Below are 19,908 nucleotides of genomic sequence, written 5' to 3'. Positions count from 1 at the left end.
TTTTATTAAATGCACTTCTTGTGACACTCTCTACCCATTAGTAAATGCCAAGAGCTAACCAAAGGACTCTCCCAGATTCCCGACATGTAGTACAGACGGCTCTTTTAAGCAAAGTTCTTTTCTCTGAAGTGCCTTAGAAAACAGTTACTATATTCCTGGATACAGCTAATTATAGTCTTAAGATGTTCATCACCAGAGTGCCTGAGTTCCATATGAACACTGTGGAATTATTTTCACAATACAAGTGGTTTATAAGGAATGTTTACAGATGGGGAACTGAGACTCAGGCAAATTAAAGGAAAAATTATCAAAACTGGCAGCTGACGTTGGCTTGTCTAGGTCCCTTAGGCCACGGCTTGGGTCCTCTTTCCTCCAACTCTGTTTCAGCAACTTATGTTAGATACAGAACTACATTTTTCAACTGGGACGTGTTTCAAACTGTTTTTTAGAGAACCATCATTTTCATTAATTTTCCCATATTCAGCTTTACTTCTGTTGCAGTTTCCACCATACAGTCTAGTAAAAATGTGATCACCTCAGTGTTATTAGTGGATTGATTTTATAGTCTTTAAAAAGTTTTTAAAAATCCCTAGAAGACTTCAAACTATAATTGTGCAACTGCTCTGTTCAGAAAACTTTAGACCTTAATAACTCATATCTCCATCATTAAGTACATTCAGATGGCTCTTGGCCAGGATTAAACAAGAAAACTTTTCCCTTCCAACTGTGAAATTGTATCAAATACCTAACAGCCAGAGGCCAATATGAAGGACAAAGTCCTCAAGTAGATTCAAATGACAACACTCTGGCAGGAATCCCAGTAAATTATAACCACTGAACAGCTGTGAGGGACTTCACTGGGGTATTGCCTTGCTAGTGCCCTGTCTTCCTGGAATTTTTTATTTGTTTCAAATAGACTGCCTAGTACATATAGTCCTTTGACTAATGTTTGTTATTTGGCAAAGTGTACACACTACATATTGTATGCCTACAATCTACATGTACCCAAGCAGATTGTTAAGCAATTATTTCACAAATTGATTAAATGAAGGCACAGAGAACTGAAGATGTGGAAGAGGTATGGATTTATTATTAAACACAGGAGTAGGAGTCATGAAATGGTAGGTATATTCTTAGTTCTTATACAGACTTTTGGTATATCTGCACTGCATAGAAAAAAAATTGCCTGGCCCATGACAACAACTTGAGGTCAGGCTATGGGCCTTTTTCATTGCTGTGTAGACTTCCAGGTTCAAGTTAGAGTCCAGGACCTACAAGTAAGTATAGTATATGACAGTAAAACATAACCAATTGCATGGTACCATCTAAGACTCAACTGATTATGCCTCAGAAGTAGTGCTGTTGTTTCTTTTGGTTTTTGCTGTGTCAGAGTTAATAGCTGAAGCACCTATCAGTACTCTGCTGCTAACAAGTATTAAATCTCTAATCAACAGAGGACCATTCCACCGCTTTATGATATTGTATTTGCAAGAGATGAATGACACACAGGAAGCAGAAACCCTTTAGGTTCCCATTAGCACTGTTACCAGAGTCAAACTGTTTATCCATAATTGCCCAGTGAACAGGTATTATGCCAGCTGCATGTTTTGCAATTTGGTATCTCAGGATGAAGTGCAACACTTTCCTTAGTGGCAATATGAAGGGCAATACCAACTTATCTACCATGAAAGTAAAACAAAACAAAAAATCAGTCATGTAGAACTTTAAAGACTAACAAAATAATTTATTAGGTGATGAGCTTTGATGGGGCAGACCCACGTCTTTAGATCTGGAGACAGTGGTCTACTGGAAATGGCATGATGATTTTAAAAACAGAGAGATACAAAATAAATAAATAAAAACGGACAAATCAGATACATAGGATGGGGGAAAGGGTGCAGAGCAGGGGAGAGAATTACTAACTGCAAGTGTCCTGACCCGAGATCACTACGAATATCAAAGATGGGGAAGCTGTCTTAGCAATTATCTTACCCGTTACAATCTCTGTTAAGCCCATGTGTCAAAGTATCGAATTTGAGCATTAATTGCAGTTTATGTTTCCCTTTGTAATCTGCTGTTAAAAGTCCGTCTGTTGTAAGAAGCATATTCTCTGGTCTTTAACAGTGTGACCTACTCCGCTGAAATGCTCATTGACAGGTTTCTGTGAGTTTAGATTCCTAATGTCTGCTTTATGTCCATTCATTCTTTGGTGAAGTGAATGTCCAGTCTGTCCAATGTACATAGCAGAGGAGCACTGCTGGCATATGATGGCATAAATAACATTGGTTGAGGTACAGGAGTATGAACCCCTAATCCTGTAATTAATGTGGTTAGATCCAGTGATGGTGCCTCCCGAATAAATACGTGGACAAAGTTGGCAACAGGGTTTGTTGCTGGAAGTCAGTGGTATCTCGGAGATAGCTAGGAGTCCTGGTGGCATAGGGTTTGAGGAGGGAGTCTACATAGCTCAATAATCCGGTAGTAAGGATGCCCTATCATTTTGGGTATTGGCACCCGAGATTTCCTGATTTATGGATTTTGGGAAGCAAACAGAATAGTCCTGGTCAGGGCTCAGAAGGTGTGTCTATGTGAATTTCATCCCAACTAGAGTGGAGTTGGCCATACTGTTGAAGACCTGAGAATATGCTTCTTACAACAGAGACGTTAACAGCAGATTACAAAGGGAAGAATAAACTGCAATTTATGCTCAAACCTGAAACTTTGACACTCAGCCTTAATAAAGATAGCAATTACCTTATGCATTACAAAGACAGCTTCCCAAACGTTGATATTTGTGGTGATCTCAAGCAGGACACTTACAGTTAGTAATGTTCTCCCCTCCCTCGATTCTCCACTTCTGTCCTGTGTATCTGATTTGTCAGTCATTTTTCATTTGTTTTTTTCTGTACCTCTGCATTATAAAACTGTCACGCCATTCCCAGTACAGCACTATCTCCAGCTCTAAAGTGTGTCTGCTCCACAAAAGCTCATCACCTAATAAATTATTTTGTGAGTCTTTAAAGAGCTAAGTGACTTTTTTAGCTTTATTAGGATACAAAGTAACACAGCTACCTCTCTGTCACTATGAAATTTCAAGGAAAATGTGCCATACGGAAACTGATTGTCAACTTTGTTCTATTTCCTGAATCATTTAATCTGCAAGTCACTACACAATGCATTGCAGGATATTCAAGCTCACTATGAGTACAAGTGAAAAGAATGCATTGGCACAAGTAAGGTCAAACAGCAGGTGTATTCTTCCTCGCTGAGCAGTTAGGTGTCAAGCTTCTATGGTTTCTTTTTTTCTTCACAAACCAACTGGGTGATATGTTGGTGGAGGAGCATTGGTGCACCTAGGTAGCAATGGAGTTCAGGATGAGTCACTTAGCTGCTTGTTCCCTGATTATGCTTTACACCTAGAAGAGAGAAGTAATGTGGAAGCCTTTCAACAGTGAACTCAATGCTATGTCAGATTTCTCAGTGCTCCCTTGTTCTGCTCCTAACTTTTACTCTATACAGTCTTCAGAACTGGCCCTGCACAGTATCTAGCCTTCTAAACACACAGGCTAACAATGCTAATAATATATAGAAATTTAAAAACAACACTGTATAATAGATACACAAAGATGACTGACAAATCTAGAAACTAATTAGAAAGCATCAACAGCAATTCTGTTACTTAATGTAAAGTTGGCAGCTGAGAATCTAACTGTAAAAGATTTCACTGGTAAATATGAAGAAATACTTGGGTCTCTGAGATACCGAAAGGGAGAAACAGTGACAGAAATAGCCTAAAAGGTTGACAATTGCGTGAATCCTAAAAATATAAGAACTTTGGCTAAACCACAACAATCTGTAAGCAAAAGATTTTTTTTACTAATAGAGAAGGGCTGTTACACAAACTGTGTATTAGATAGGACTTGCACCCTTGCACTTTGTCTCAGTTTTCTATTTAAAAATGCCTTTAAGATATTTTTGTGTTACTTTCACTTGACTATCTGTTGCAAATCATTCTTGATAAGGAACACATTTTTGACCTCTAAAGAGAGAAGGGATTAGGACAAAAAGTACCTGGATCTAAGGGTACTTGGCCAAAAGTATGAGCAGGAAAAGTCCACGGACACTTCCATAAACTGCTGCCAAGAAGCTGACTATAGTCAAGGAGTATGGAGAAAGCCTGGTAACAATAAAGACAGCAACAGACGACCATGCAGCAAATTCTGGTGTTGTTTGGCTTTCCTCAATTATGTAGGTACTAGGCAGCCACGCATTCCAACCCTTAAAACACTTAACTCACCCAGGATACTAGGCTGAAAGTCTAAAAGAATGTAAGGACAAATTAAACAATTCTTGAATCTACTTGATGAGTCCTCCACATACAAATCTGCCTCCTTCTGTGCACAAGGGGACACAACTGCCTCTATGACCCACTTCTTACAACCCTGATTCAGTAGTACTTTCCCTACGGTTGAGGATCCATGTTGGGGAAAGAAATTGTGAATAAACAGGCTAGAGGGAAGAATAGGCAAGTTGGGGGTGATACATAGAGTTGGCAGTCCACCCCGTATTCCTTTACATCATGGGTGTCCAACCTTTTGGCTTGCCTGGGCTGCATTGAGTGAAGAGGAATTGTCTTGGGCTGCATATAAAATATATAACATAGTTAATGTATATAAATCACATAATAATGTTAAAAGTTTACGATCTTGTGGGGCCGCATTACTAGCTGTCCAGGGCCACAGGTTGGACACGCCTGCTTTATATGGTGAGCAAGGGAAGTCTAGAGGAGAGATCCTTCCATCTACCTCCCTATCTGCAGATGGCCAGGTAAGTTGATTGCAGATAAGCCGATTCTAGCTACACAACTACTGTAGCTAGAGTTGCATATCTGCAATCAACTTACCTCCCTAATGTAGACAGAGCCTAAGAATCCAAGGGTAAGGAGCACAGCTTCCAAGGGAAAACCTTTACTCCCCTCCATGGAATGATGCAGAGAACTCTTTGCAAAGGATTTGCCAGGGAGACTTTTCTTCCCCAAAAGCCTATCGCACAGCTCTTAATAGTAAAGGGGATAATCTGACTTTTGGGAATGTTCTTGTTAAGTTCTTTACAGCTATCCTTACATGCTGTAAACATCAGAATTAACCCTGTTCGTTTTGCTGGAAGTATTTTATAATGCAAATGGGATACATTTTGCAGATTAAAGTTAATCAAACAAAAACATCTTACGATGAGCATGCATCTGCATTAAGGCAAAAATTTATGTGAACCCATGACTGAAATTCAGATAAGTTAACTGATCAAAAACCAAAGCCTATAACTAAGTCCCTGTAGTGCATCATTTAAAATGGCTAACATACTCTGCCATACGATTATAAAATTTAAGGTTCGGAACCTGCTATTATCTGCAGCTACACAGACCTATTTTTAGTTCCTTCTGTGAAACTGAATATAAACACATCTGCTGGTCAGGGAGATGTGCATTTCTGAAACATTTCAATTCACAAATGTATGTCTCCTGGTCTACCTCAATTTATGTACTATAATTTTATAAACGGTTTTATCACATTTAATATTGAGTATTTGCAACTACAAGGAATGTGCAGAAGATAATCAGGCAGAAATTTTACAGTTGGACCCAATCCAACTCCCGCTGAAATCTGTGTATATTCAATGTCAGTCAGAATTGGACTGGCCCCTAAGTGACAGGGAAGAATTTGATCCTCACAATGTAGTTCAGGAGTGAAACTATTTCTGGCTGTTCTACCAAAGTGCTCTTTGATGTTGGGCAGGTCACTTAACTTCTTTGTACTACGGTGGTAATGATATCACTTCTTTATTCAAGAATTATGAGACCTATGCATGGAAAGCACCAAGTGGTAGCTAGTATTTTTCCCTTAATGGATTAAAATCTATCCAGCACCATCCTCCAATGTTTAGGAAGAAATAATTTTGCTCGCAAAAAAAATCAGTTATAAAATGGCACTAAGAAAATATGAATGTTTATATTCCTACCAATATTCAACAGATAATTTTGGTTAGCACATCAGCAGACACTTCTCCTGGTTATGGCAGACTGATGCATGCAACATACAACAATCCTTTTACATAATTAAAAGTGTACCATTTACAGGTTTATCTCCATTGCTGATAGTTTTATTCTGGTCTTAAAATTTGCTGAGCTCCAAAACACCTGATACCACATTTTGAAGTCACAGTAAACTCATTCTTATTTATTTCCAGATTTTATTTTGGCTAAAATTTTTGCAATCAGTGTCCCTGCTTCCTCCTCCATGCCTACAAAGAAAAAAAAAGTACTTATTTATGAGCAGGCTTGTGTGCCATATACATTTTGCACCAAGCTAATGCAGTTAGATATCCAAGAAAAATGCTTTTATTATTTCAAACCAATCTCTGTGTCTTGCTTTTGAAATTGGGGTAGTCCCATTCTTTTCACTCTCTTTCTTTTCAATTACATTCTCCTGCAAAATTATTTTCCTGATGTCTTCTGTTATTTTACCTTTGCTCAGGAGAGACCTCTCTATATGTACAAGTATTACCATGCATTTTCAGAATGCTAAATAGGCATCTATACAGTAATTGACCAAAAGTAAAATTATGTTTCATTAAATCTGTTCACTAATTAAGACTATAGTAATTACATCTGGTTTTAAGTGTGCGCAGTAGTTTTCTGAAGGCTTTAGGGATTCAGTTCACCAACTCTGCTGAAACAAAATCAGTTTACAGTACTATAATCCACTGGGCTATCCAAAGCTAAAAACAAGACTGGACAATGTGCATAGGTAACAGCTGCATCTTCTCACCTTTCCATCTATACCAGATGACAGCTATCATAGTAGAATGCAGTTCACTCCACCCAGGTACAATGTTGTAGATAAATATTCATTTCTAGTGCATATAGATTCAGCATCTGTCTAAAAAAAATTGTTCTGTTTGTAATGTTTACTTGAGTGGACTAGATCTGCTACAACGTCTATAGGACACACCAGATAGGTCAGCGTTTGGCAGTAACAGGCCAATATTTAACTACATTTTATACTTTTTCCTAATATCCTTTCTTATGAAAGATTAAGCTGATTACTTTTTGTCCTACCTTTAGAAGACCAGGATTAAAATTTAGCACTGCCCTTTTTATACAACCAATTAACATATATGAAGACTTAACCCATTTCCCCTCTCTTCTTTTCTCCAGGCTCAACATGTCCACTTTTTAAAATCTGTCTTTATAGGTCAGTTTTTCTAAACCTTTTATTATCGTTATGCTCTCCTCTGATTCCCTCCAAGTTGTGCCCAAAACTAGACACAATACTCCAACTGAGGCGCCTGCAGTGCCAAAAAGCAGAAAATGTTGATTCCAGAAAAATCTCCAATTTATCAAGGTCACTTTGAATTCTAATACTGTCTCCAATGTGCTTGCAATGGCCTCAGGTTGGCATTATTCACAAATTTCATAGGTATACTGTGTATTCCATTATCCAAGTCACTAATGAAAATATTGAACAGCACCAAATCCAGGACAGATCCCTGTATTAACATGCAGCTCTAAAGCTAATGCTGATCTCCTCAAAGATCCACAGAAAAAATCCCAAGAGGGTCTAATCAGATCATGGCCCCCAGAGTGTAAGTTTCAGTTTAATATCTTGGGCCCAGACTCTGCCATGAATTCACCAATGTGAAGTTAAATAACCCAAAAATATATTTTACTTTAAATTAAACCCAGTTATGATCAGGGCCCTATCAAATTCACAGTCCATTTTGGTCAACTTCACTGCCATATGATTCTAAACAGTAAATTTTATGATTTCACCTATTTAAATCTGAAATTTCCAGCTGCTGTTGATCACTGGGGACTATACCCAAAAAGGAGTTGTAAAGGGGCTTGCAAGGTTACCGTAGTGGGTGCAGCCATATGGCTACCCTTGTTTCTGTACTACTGCTGACAGTGAACCCTGCTTTTAGAGCTCAGCAGCTGGAGAGTTGTGGCTACCAGACAGGAGCTTTGCTCTGAAGGCAGTGCTCTGAAGGCACTGCAGAAGGGAGGACTGCATGTCATAGTACTACTACCTTTAATTTTGTGCTGTACTTCCTTACTTTTCTGCAGAGTTGGGCCCTCAGTCAACAGCCACCATTCTCCATCCTCCTGGCTCTGTAGGCAGCAAAGTAGCAGTAAGAATCACATGGCATGGCATTTTCAAATTTACTTTTGCACTGCTGCTACCAGGGTGCTGCTTTCACAGATGAGCTCCTGGCCAATAGCTACCATTCTCCAGTCATCTAGCTATGACGGGAGAACAGAAGTAAGGGTAGCAATACCATACTTCCCCCTCCCCCCCCCATAAATTTGACTCTCCCCTTTTTGGTTAGGAATCACCAGTTTAAAAAATGCTAGTCTCCTCTGTGAAATCTGTATACCACAGAGTAAAAGCACCCAAAACCCACATTTCACAGTCCACGACATGTCTTTCGTAGCCATGAATTTGTTAGGGCGGTAGCTATGATACAGTGGCAGTTACTCCAGAGTTAATGTTGCATTACTATTCACATTATTTTAGTTCCTCCAGAAAATCCAAGCTCAAACCTGGTAGTTTACTTGTTGGGAATGAAGCAGAACACTTACAAAATTTGAAATAATTGCACAAGGATTAAATAAAGTAAGAGTTAAAAGCTTTTTTTTAAAATCATCTGTGAAACACTACGTATACATCATGCATTATAGACATAACATTTACATAATAGCACGCAATATTCCACCATGTTTTTACTAAGCTACTTGTGAAAAAAGCTTCTGACAAACTCCTGGGCTCTGACGAACACCACGGGGCTCGTTAACTCCCATGAATAAGCCTGAACACAGAGGCGCTAGGGCCCCTGCCGGCCCAGTGTCCCCCACGGCTCCTTATCTGGGAACGTCGCCCACCCCACTGAAGCATCAGAAAACGAGGCGCCGCAGGAACCAAGCCACGACGGGCGCCAAGACCCGCTCGCACACTCGTTCGCGCACACGGCTCCCTGGACGGCCACCTCAACCCCCACTCCCTTCGTTGCCTGCGCGCATGCGCAACTCCCCAAACGTTTAACAACCACACTTGATAACATTAAATTCTGCGTTGGACCAGTCACAGAGCCCTTTGCTTCTTACGCAACCGACACGCAGTTGGACGCACTGACGTCAGCCGTTTAATCCACAGGCTTTCTATTGGTCCAACGGAGGAACCTCCTCACCCAATTGGCTGAAGTTGCCATGCGCATGCGGATGGGGGGGGGGCGCCTAGCATGTTCGCACAGCTCTTTTCTCCTCCCCTACCCCCACCCTTCTCGCTGGTTCTTCTCCCTCCCAGTTCCTGCCTGGCTGTGTCAGGCGGCTGCCGCCACCAACGTGGAGAGCGGACAGCTGCCTCAGAACACCGGGGGCCGCTTCCAAGGAGCTCCTTGAGCCGAGCCGCGAGCGGTGACCGTTGGGCCCTACCAACTGCCTTCCGCCGAGGAGCGAAGCTAACTGAAGCCGCCCCGCACCTGTTGGTTCATTCTGCCAACCGTCTCCCGGCACCCACTCGGGGTTCCGGCGCCTACCGCCCCTGAGCGCGCGAGGCAGAGAAACGCCCGCTAACCCCGCCGCCATGGCCGAGACCGAGGAGAGGAGCCTGGATGACTTCTTCGCCAAGCGGGACAAGAAGAAGCGGCGGGAGAAAGGGAGCCGGGGAGCAGCCGCTGCCGCGTCCTCCGCCACCTCCGCCTCCAGCGTGGCAGGGGGTGCCCGGCCGGCCGAGGGGGGCTCTGGGGCCGCCGCCAGCAGCGCCTCCTCCGCCAAGGCGGTTGCCAAGGTGTGACGGGGAGCGGGCTCTGCTGCTGGGACTCGTTGGGGGTGGGGAGGGACTCGTGCGAGGTTGTCGGCGGGACTGGACTGCGCCAGCGGCCCGTCCTCCCTCAGCGGCTTCCTGTGGGCGGTGGCGGCTTCCTGTCGGTAGAGGGCGCCGTTGCGGGGCGGGGCTGGCCAGGCCCTGCGAGCTCGACCCCGGGTGGGTGGGGTCCCTGTCCCCATAACCAGGCCAGGCCCGGCCCTGATGAGGACGCGAACTCTGGGCGGAGGTGGCCGGCGCCGCGCACGTGTTGGGCCCTGACCCCCTGTCAGATCTAGCGAGGCAGCGCCGCCTCCTGTAGGGGAGTCTGCTAGAGTGGCTGGCTGGACATGTTGGATACTGCCATGGCCCATACTAGTCTGCAGGAGTAGGGGAGTGATAGCTGTAAACCTGTGGTGTTAGCTGCTGCAGATGCATATAATAGCAACGTAATGGGAGGAAAAATCGTCACGCAGGCTGCGGATCCTGCTTTACTGTGTAAACTCTTCAGCTGCGTCTAGCTCTTTTGTACTTGGAAAAACACAACTGGTGTAAAAATCTCAGTTTGCAGTGCAGGAATTTGATCTGTCTGTTCATAAACAAATGCATGTATGGCCAGTATTTGGCTGACAGCGTGTGATTTAGTAGCTGTAAATGAGGACCCAGCACCATGCGACTGGCCAGCCTTCCACAGACTCTAGAAAAGTGTATCACGTGGTTCCCTAGGTATGGTCTGTGGATCCCTGAATGAAAAGGGACTTGCTTCTGTATGCAATAAATCTTTTGTCAGTCTGTCATCCGAGGTATTGATTGGTGATAGCTTTTGTGAACGTGGGAAGCAGTACAGTGAAAAGGTTACCATGCAAGAGAAAACACAAACACTGCTGATATAGGTTAAATGACTTATTTAGTCAGACATTCCATTTCTGATAATAGGCATTTCCAACGATAAACCTAAAATAACTTGCCCATAGGGAAGTTCCTCTCATCACAGGTTATCTGAGACTGTTAGATTCTAACTTGCCCAGGGTTACTAATAAAATCACTTAACATTTCAGACCACATTCCTAAAACAGAGATAATGGTTAATTACTTCTGGGCTTGTTTAATTAGAACCCAGAAGAGCAAATACAGTGGAAAACAAAGAATACTGACCTATTAACATTTTGTCATTTCAAGTGCTTCACCTGGAGGGTAGCCTTCATGAAGGAATAAAGTCTGTAAGCAGCCAGTCTTGGTAATATAAAGGAACTTGCTGCCTTAAACCAGGTCTTTAATTGCTTACCAGAGAGAGGTGTAAATGATAAAGACAGGGTCTTGGGGTAATGCTTTGATGAAAAGTAAGCCCTGTTCCTCTGCAGCTATGGGGCGCGAAGAGGTAATGCTGCATATGAGAGACTCTGCACATTAGGCCTTAAGCTTTCACATCAGCCTTGCAAAGTGTGAAATCCTCCTCCTCCTCCAGAAAATATTGGGAAGGATGAGATTCATTCTCTGTTTGTCTTTTGGATTTTGTGGAGGTGGAGTGGGGTTCTCTTTTATATATTCCTTTCTGCTTTTGTCTTATTATGTAATAGAGGCAGAGCTTACTAGTACTGATGATGCTTGTAATGGGATTTCAAGGAGCAGGGTAAAACTAACATGAATTTCTCTGCCACTCAGTGAGCTCTTAATTGAAATTATGAAAGTAATCAGGATCTTAATTCTTCAGTTTCACACAATTATGGCAAATAGCAGAGGCAGCGCAAGTGTGTTTAGTCAGGAAGACAGCGTTGCATATATGATGATTTTTATAGCTGTAGGGGAAAGCTAACTTACTTAAATATATATGCATGTATATCCTGGTCTGCACGTTGCATGTGTTTTAACTAGCCTACCTTATAAAGCACTTAAAATGCAGTACACTCTTATGAGTAATTTGATTTGTATGACCTCGCTTCTGAGAGTCCTCAAATGCATTCAAATCACAATCATCCTGAACAGCATGAAAGTAGCTAAATATATTAATGCTCAATCTTTTGCCTGAATCACAGCAGACAATTGTAATAAGCATAATTATTAAATTTAGGTAGCAAGTAGATCAGCAGGAAATTTTTTGAATGTTAGTTCCTTTTGTATACCTTTTTGGCACTGTGGTGCTGTAGTCTCTGTACTCTTTGCACTTACAGTTATCTCATGGTGTGGAAGTGGTAAGAAGCTTATAAACTTTTTTTTTGTGCAGGAAGAGGATGAATGGAAGGAATTTGAGCAAAAAGAAGAGATTGACTACAGTGGGCTTAGAGTTCAGTCCATGCAAATAAGGTAACACTACTTCTTTTCCCCCAGAAAAATCTGTGTCTATTTCTTAAAAAAAAAAAAAAAAAATTTTGGCTTGGTGACTTTACGTCTGAAGAACCTGCTTTAATAAAGGTTTCTAACAAATTTTGCCTGCATACAGTTGTTGGCTAAAAGGTGAATTTGGAATTGGAAACTCTATAGGTATAAAGGGAAATCCAATTTCAGGAAGAAGATTCTGAAATGACTTAATTTTGCTGAGAACTCAGAACCGCATTAGTACATATTCAAGATAGCGTATCTGTAACTTAGTTCACTCTTTGCCCTCATTTCCTAGATTTCTCTTGTAGGGGTTTCCAGCTCCACACACAGCATAGCTTTTTGGCACAACAGTAGCACTAGAAGGATTCTGATTCCAGAATGTTGATCATCTTAGGCTTAGATTTTGGAGAAGCTTTCTTCTTTGTCCCATATAAATAATATAGGACAAATCAATACAGGACAATTGGGCCATCCAATTTCTTCATTCACTTCACCGTGTTCACCACTCCACAGCTTCCCCTTCACCCCTGCAAAAATAGCTGAGCTCATTCACCTCATAATCCACTCACCAAGGAGGTGAGTGGATTGTGAGGTGAATGAGTAAGGTGCGTAAGCGTCCTCAGCTGTAACACTGTCACCCTGAAGAGAGATGGGTCGGGGGGAGGGGATAATACAGCCTTGGGCTTCTTGGGTTTTGTCAAGTAAGTGTTCAAGTCACTTTCTTTGGAGGCTGTGGGGCATGATGGTATGCTCTGTCAAGGACTTCCATGATCTAATGCAAAAAACGTTTCATTTTCCTGTACGTATGTGTGTCCATTGGCTAGCTAGCCAGAGCCAGCTGTCTGCTGGCTACAGTGGGGTTGGAGGGGCTAGCTGCCTGGCTGCTACTTGGCCAGCAGCAGCGGGGCTAGTGGAAATCCAGCACACCTGATCTGTCTGTCACCCCCCCAGTTCCTTGGGGATACCCAATAACACAGCTTCTACTGTACTGCCTTTGACTAACCACTATTTTTGTTTCCTATAAAGATGACTACTCACTGTCTTTACTTCAGCAAAAAGTCCTTGCTCTTCAAATATAAGCTATCATGAAACCGCTTAGAGCTATGTATAGGTGTCTTGTAGCTTTACAGTTCAGAAAACTAAGGCCTGCCTACCGCATTAGTCATCCCATGAAGTAATTTGGCTACTTTGCAGAGCATAGAAGGTTCTGTTTTTAAGAAGAGACTTTAATCAATGTATATCATTCCTGTCTGGAGGCTCTGCTACTGTAGATACATCCCACTGTCAGAGTCCAGATAACTTACATATTTGATGACCTGACTTTACTCCATTAGTTTGGATTTTCACTGATCAGTAACGAATGCTGTGAAAATTAGCATAAAACTCAGAGTAGGAGAAGTTACATTGTTATCCCTTAAGTAAATGTGAAAATAACACTTAAAAATCTACCAGTGAGGTGTAGCTCACAGGTATAAGGAAGGAAATCACCTGGGGGGTGGGATAGCTCAGTGGTTTGAGCATTGGCCTGCTAAACCCAGGGTTGTGAGTTCAGTCCCTTTAGGGGACTGTTTAGATATTTGGGGCAAATAGATCAAAAAGGAAAAATTCTGTCAATGCAGGGGACTGGATTTAATGACCTCTGAAGGTCCCTTCCAGCTCTGTGAGAGAGGTATATCTCCATATATGGATCCTTAAGACAGGAAATACTACTTGTCACAGAATTTGCTTTAGAACACAGGGTTTTATTAGCTGTTTCCAGCCTTGTGGTTGCAGAGAATCTTAAACATTAGCATACTGACAGACTGCCTGATGAGTCGGCACACCTTAACAGTGATTTTTGTGGTATAAATTTTTTCGAGCCATTACAAAGTAATTTAATCTCAAAATGGCAGCCAAATGTTGACACAGTTACTATTTGAGATCACCTTGACAGAAACATTGAACTAGAATGATGCTTACGATCATGGACTGACTGACTTCCTTTGCTCCTGTCTCACATGTCTCAAACTGATCTCAACAGGGCCTCAAACTAGCTGCCAAACTCCAGACTTTTCTCTAGAAAAGTTCAGTGCCTAACTATTTTAGCATTAAAACTTTGAGCAAGATGAAAGCATAGGGGAAACATAAAACTGATCAGCTAGTACGTTATGTACATCCTGTCTTATTAGTATTGACATTCATTTAGGTTATGAGTTGAGTGAATTAAATGTAAAACTACTGCAGTATTTGGCACTGCATGTTTCCCAGGGTGTGATGGTTAAATTGTTTTGGAATTGTAGTCTAGCCACTCCAATAATGAGAACATGGGAACATTACATTGCCAGCAAGGTAGGAACTAGTCTTTTTTTACACCGTGTATAATTTCTTTGGCAAGTGTTTCAGATCTTTTGGTTGTAACATAGTAACTACTATTCTAGTGAAAAAGAAGATGATGAAGGTGAAAAGAGAGAAGAACCAGGTGACAACTGGGAGGAGGCTGGTAGTGGTGTAGACAGAGCCTCTGGTCCTTGGAACAAGACAGCACCTGTGCAAGCACCTATTGCTGAAACTATTGGTAAGTGCTTTTTCACTAGCAGCTTCATTTTAAAGCAGGACTTTCAAACTCATGGCTCACAGGCAATCCCTGGCCAGACCAGTTGCACAGTCTGGGGCAAGAGTGGGAGAGGGGTTGACCTTCACCATTTCCCAAGCCCTGCATTCTCCCTGCATGGCACCCCATTCCCCAGGGATGCAAGATTTTTGTGTGTGTGCGCGCGTGTGCATGTGGGGCGGGGGCAGGGAGGCAGTGCATCAGTGGTAAGCCACAGGGAGGTGGAGCACACTCAGCAGTTGCACTCATTCCACTTCTCCTTGGCTCTTGTCGTTGTGGCGAGGTACGGGGTCGGGGATGGGGTCGGGGACTGGTAATCTTGGGTGTTGTGATAGGACTTAATCTTTTAGACAGGAACTTCTACATTGTCTCCAAAAACTCTGAAGTGTAGGTCAGTTTTTAAAACTCCAATCTTACTATAGACGTTTATCAATGTAGCTCATATTAAGTTCCAGTGGCATGTAGGCTAAAATGCCTTTTTGAGAGAGGCATAGAGGAAAATAACATCCTATTGCTATAGTTTGCAAATTGAAGATTAGTTTCCTTATTTGATCTTTCCCTCTTCCTATACCTAAAATCTGCCATGACAGTTATTCATATCCTCAAAGTTAGGAAGCAGAAGTGCATGCTGCCATTATCTGGCATTTAATGCAATTTTAAACAAGATTCAATAACTAGCACATTTGTATAAATGTGTGCAGTTCACTCTTCCACATTATATCTTGCTGAAAGGATTGTCATCTGATGTTTTGTGCGCGGGGGAAGACATTAGATACAGACTGTCCAAAATAACTAAAATTAGTGGAGATGGCAAACTATCGTTAATATTCTCTTGCTTTCTCAGCACACTTCTGACTTGAGGTGTTGAGGGTGATTGTAGTTGCCATTGCAGCTGCCCTGTTTCAGGTTTTGATCACTGCTTGCTTTTCTACACAAGCAGAATACTAGATGCAACGATGTAAATGTGGTAAGACTATCCAGGGAAGTAAAAGGAGACTTTTACTGCTTCTGAGCTGACTTCCCTTTCCATCCTTCTGTATGTAAATAACCACAGTGGTCGAATTTGTAATATTGGATTTTTATAAAGTTAAAGTTGAATGTCCACACCTGCCCAGAAAGTGGACTTAGTGTGCCCCCATTATCGCTAAAGTTTGACTGTTGCACGAGTGCATTGTCAGAACCTATCCCACAGTTCCCTGAGGCCCGTTGCATTCTGGGATTTTTGATGCTGCATTATAGGGGAAAAAATCCCTCCAGGGGGTTCTGGGAGTGTGATGTCATCAACCCACACTGCACTGCCCTCAAAACACATGGCCATTTTTCAGAAGTCTTTCCCCAATGAAATATTGTTTGAATCATCCGCATCACAGACCCTTTAACCAAGTGTGCCCTGATAGCCCCCACTGTCATCTTCCCAGACTGCATTGCCCTCATTCCTCTCCCTTTGAAACCCAATGGCCAATTTGCAGAAGGAAGCTAGGATAAGTGGGGAATCCCAGGGGGCATTTGTGTTCACTGGTTAGCATCACCTCAGAAGAAAAGGAAAGACAGAGTGCCTCAATTTCTAGTAGTTAGGCAGTCTTCCCCTGTTGAAAATCAGTGGTCTCCTCTGGTGAAAGAACACATTTCATGGGGGCAGGGCACCAAATCAGGGAGCTGTCAATCCCAGATATTACGGTGTCTTCGGTTTTCGTGTGAAATGCAGCAAACAGGACGCTGCAGAAACTTTGTGGCTCCCCTAAGCCACGCAGTTTGGCAAGGGTGACAAGAGTGCCCACAATATGGCTATTTGTGGGGCTGGACCCCCAAAACTCTGGAACTTGGGACCGCAGAGAGGCTTCTGTTAGTATGGTACAGGAACCAGACTGCCCCCTGGCAACAGCCAGCCCCGAAAAGTCTTTGCCATGGTGGGAGACTTCTCCCTGGCCATGGCCAGCCCCTGAAAATCTTTGCTGCCTTTGGAGCCTTCACCTCACCCAAGCCATGACGTGCTGCTGCCTGGAAGCATTGTCTGCACTGCACTACTGGCGCATATTTTTATTGATCAGAGGCTACCCACCTGACTTGGTTGGGCAGGGCACTGCATGGCGCCTGTGGGGGAGGGAGGGCTGCCCCCGTATAATCGTGACCCGCAAAAAATAAGTTTTCTCATCCTCTCATACAAGCATGAGTTTAGCTACCACATGGTACTGGGAGGGAGTGGGGGGTAGGGTAGCCACATAATGAGGTGGGGCTAGGCACCCTCCACTGCCAGGTGTCTGTAGGGGAGCAGGGCCTCCAGGTACAAATGTGAAGCACTGGAAAGAAAAAAAAATATCTCGGCCTCTCCTGCTATATCCTGTGCAGAGAAAAAGCCTTTACCCTACACAGGACATGATGGCCTGCTGTCTTATGCGCCACTGTCTGGTCCTCACAGCCAAACTCTCATGTGTTGTGTTGGGACCAGGGCTAGCCTGCGAGATGAATTGAGACCCTGGTTCTCCTGGTGATCCATGCTGGTGCTCTGTAAAGGGGCTAGATGGGATCACCACGCTGATCGTAAAGAAGTTAGTTCAAAATGCTGGGCTTCCTGTTTATTACTTCCCACTCACCTGGAGCGAAGACCTGAAAGGACACCTTGAGGGGCATTGTGGGACAGTTTCTAGGGTTAATAAAATCAGTTTTACTCTGATTAATTTATGCTGTTTTAGCTCAACATTGCAAATTTGATTTTTGAAATAACTTTGTTGGAAATTCAGCAGTAGAAAATTCAGCATTAGTCACTTAGAATCAACTTACTGAGCGCTAGGGTGTAGACGGTTTTCAAAATGGACCATAGAGCCTTAAATTTGACTTTATCTCCTAGTGTAGAACAGGCTAAAAGAGGTAGATGACAAGAGGTGGGAAAACTCCTGTTTTAACTCTGATCTTAATATTTTAATTGGAAGGTTTAAGTCAAAATCCTGTGGCTGTCTGTGGGAGAGCAACCAGTTCTTTTCATCCTTTAAGTATACCTTGAATAGATTAAGAAGGCCTTCATAAGAGGACACAGTCTTAAAAGTGGTATGATGGTCATTCACGTGGAAAAACAGAACTCTGTTCTGTGGTTCATGGTGAAGCATAACTCTCACTGATTCCAATGAATTCTGACAGATCAACGTTATTGTTGATTGCAAGGCTCGTAGATGTGGCTTGTCTGCCACTCGTCCAGCATTTAGATTAAATCTGCCCAGGTATGCAAAGTTCCCCAGTGTGAGCAGCAGAATTGCTGTGGATGTAAATGTAGTAGGGCTACCTAATTCAAATTCAGTTTTATTGTCATAAATGTAACTCTACCTTTTAGTTTGCTATCCCTGTTTCATTGATATTGTTTCTCCTAAGACACTCATAAGCTACAGAACAGCTGAAAGGTCAGAAGCTAACTGCATCTAAACGTTCCTAAAGATATTACTACATGGCATTAAATACAAATGCTAAATTATAATTTTATGGAAAAATGAGTTGCCCCATAGCACCTTAAAGAGTAACAGATTTATTGGGGCATAAACGTTCATGGGTAAAAATCACTTTGTCAGATGCATGGACATCTTTTAAAAAAAAATCTTAGTCTTTAAGGTACCACAGGACTCCTTGTTCTTTTGGCGGATACAAACTACCACAGCTACTCCTCAGAGACTTTTATGGACTGCTGATCATAAATAATCCCTGCTTTAGGTTATCAGGAAAAATTAAAATTTAAATCTTAGAGTGGGATGTAAAAGCTTTTGGAATTGGAAAATCAGGCTTATCAAGGTGGGCCACTTGGTGTAGTTAATGTCATATGGGTGTATAATCCCCTGCTTTATGAATTTACAGTAATTATATTACATATTTGTCTGATTTGAGGCCATGGATCTGGGAAATGTGGGGAATACAACAGCAACTTAAAATGTAGTTAGTACTCACAAATGTTATCGATTATTCTCAAGTCCTGTGTACTGTCTTCTTACCATTTGTGAGACTATATGTTGCTGTTCTAAAACTGCACTGTAATCTAAAAAGATCTAGTCATTGGTTTCAGATTATTAGTGACAAAGTTATTCAACCGAGATCTTATGTATTTGACCAACTCTCAGCGTTTCTGACCATTGGAAGTAAATAATAAATTAGGGCCCCAAGCTAGTGATGGAAAATGAGCTTATACAGTTTTCTTTAACTAAAACTCTGTTAATAAACTCTCAGTTACAGAAACCCCTGAACCAGTGCAATCCAGTGGTGTATACCGACCGCCTGGTGCTAGGGAGTCCAGGACACGGAAAGCACCGCAAGGCCCACCAGAGATCTATAGTGATACACAGTTTCCATCATTGCAATCCACTGCCAAGCATGTAGATAGCCGAAGGTAAGTATATTTAATCAGTTTCTCTCAGATGCTTATTGAAAATGGTTTTCCATTAGAGTCCTAACTCCTTAATCGGTGTCAGATAATGATCTTTCCCAGAGGTCTCAGCAGAAATGTTTATTTGACATGGTGGGGTATTTGTGGAGATGCCATCCCCCCCAGTGCTCCTCAAAGGTCTGGAAGTGGGACTTCTTTCAGTGAGGAGAATGCCAGTCTAGGCAATCAGCACTCTCCTTTGCCACCTAATCCCTTACATTCAGGGATTTCTGTAAATAAAACCCTGCTGGTCTTGACAATATCGAGTTCCTTTCCACATTAATCCGTGCTCCATAGCAGCTGTCATTGAGGAAGTGATGGCAACATGTTGCTTGAGCAGAATGGGTAAGTTCAAAAGGGTTTGGTAGATCAAAGGGGAGAATATTGTAGATGTAGTGTTTCTGCAGTCATTACATTATCCATGAGTTTGGAGAGCTGTGATTTTTAAGGAGAGTCCAAGTTGACATTGCCTGAATTTCCTGTCCCTCCCATAGACTTCTTACTGAAAAGTTAAAAATACCTCTTATTCATGTGCTCCTATCACATCTTGATGTAGCATTGATTGGTACTTCATGGTAGCATAAACCCACTGTTTTGCTATTTGGTCTAGTTTGGTGTCTACCAGTTGGACAAGCAGCATTATGGAAGATGTTTAGGATGTCCTAGAACATGAGCAGTGTTTAATTTAATTAAAAAAATTACAAGAAATTCTGAATTACACTTGAGTAATATTAACAGTAGCACAACTC

At 42.2% G+C, this 19,908-nt stretch overlaps 1 protein-coding gene and 1 long non-coding RNA gene across 18 annotated transcripts in view; one reads left to right on the top strand and one right to left on the bottom strand.

Annotated features, from left to right (window-relative positions):
* Positions 1 to 2,802: 2,802 nt before the first annotated feature.
* LOC142008801 (uncharacterized) lies at positions 2,803 to 9,072 on the bottom strand. 12 transcript variants are annotated; one of them, XR_012644236.1, is made up of 6 exons: positions 8,939 to 9,072; positions 8,086 to 8,167; positions 6,825 to 6,935; positions 6,125 to 6,297; positions 4,072 to 4,177; positions 2,803 to 3,416 (listed from the first exon to the last, which is right to left on the bottom strand). It is a non-coding gene; the product is annotated as an uncharacterized LOC142008801 (long non-coding RNA). The 12 variants fall into 12 exon arrangements; XR_012644234.1 differs by having other exon boundaries at positions 8,113 to 8,167; XR_012644241.1 differs by having other exon boundaries at positions 6,132 to 6,297; positions 8,113 to 8,167.
* Positions 9,073 to 9,294: 222 nt separating this feature from the next.
* CDV3 (CDV3 homolog) overlaps positions 9,295 to 19,908 on the top strand; it is a 65,106-nt gene continuing 54,492 nt past the window's right edge. For all 6 annotated transcript variants that reach the window (XM_074988267.1, XM_074988270.1, XM_074988269.1 and 3 more), the window contains exons 1-4: positions 9,295 to 9,842; positions 12,079 to 12,158; positions 14,591 to 14,727; positions 18,964 to 19,123. In XM_074988267.1, coding sequence (XP_074844368.1) covers positions 9,639 to 9,842; positions 12,079 to 12,158; positions 14,591 to 14,727; positions 18,964 to 19,123 — 581 coding nt within the window. In that variant the 5' untranslated portion in view covers positions 9,295 to 9,638. The remainder of the gene's footprint in view (positions 9,843 to 12,078; positions 12,159 to 14,590; positions 14,728 to 18,963; positions 19,124 to 19,908) is intronic.

This window comes from Carettochelys insculpta, chromosome 2, assembly GCF_033958435.1.
Source record: "Carettochelys insculpta isolate YL-2023 chromosome 2, ASM3395843v1, whole genome shotgun sequence".
Lineage (NCBI taxonomy): Eukaryota > Metazoa > Chordata > Testudines > Carettochelyidae > Carettochelys > Carettochelys insculpta.
The sequence above is the reverse complement of the archived record's forward strand: the minus strand, read 5'-3'. Positions and strand labels throughout refer to the sequence as shown.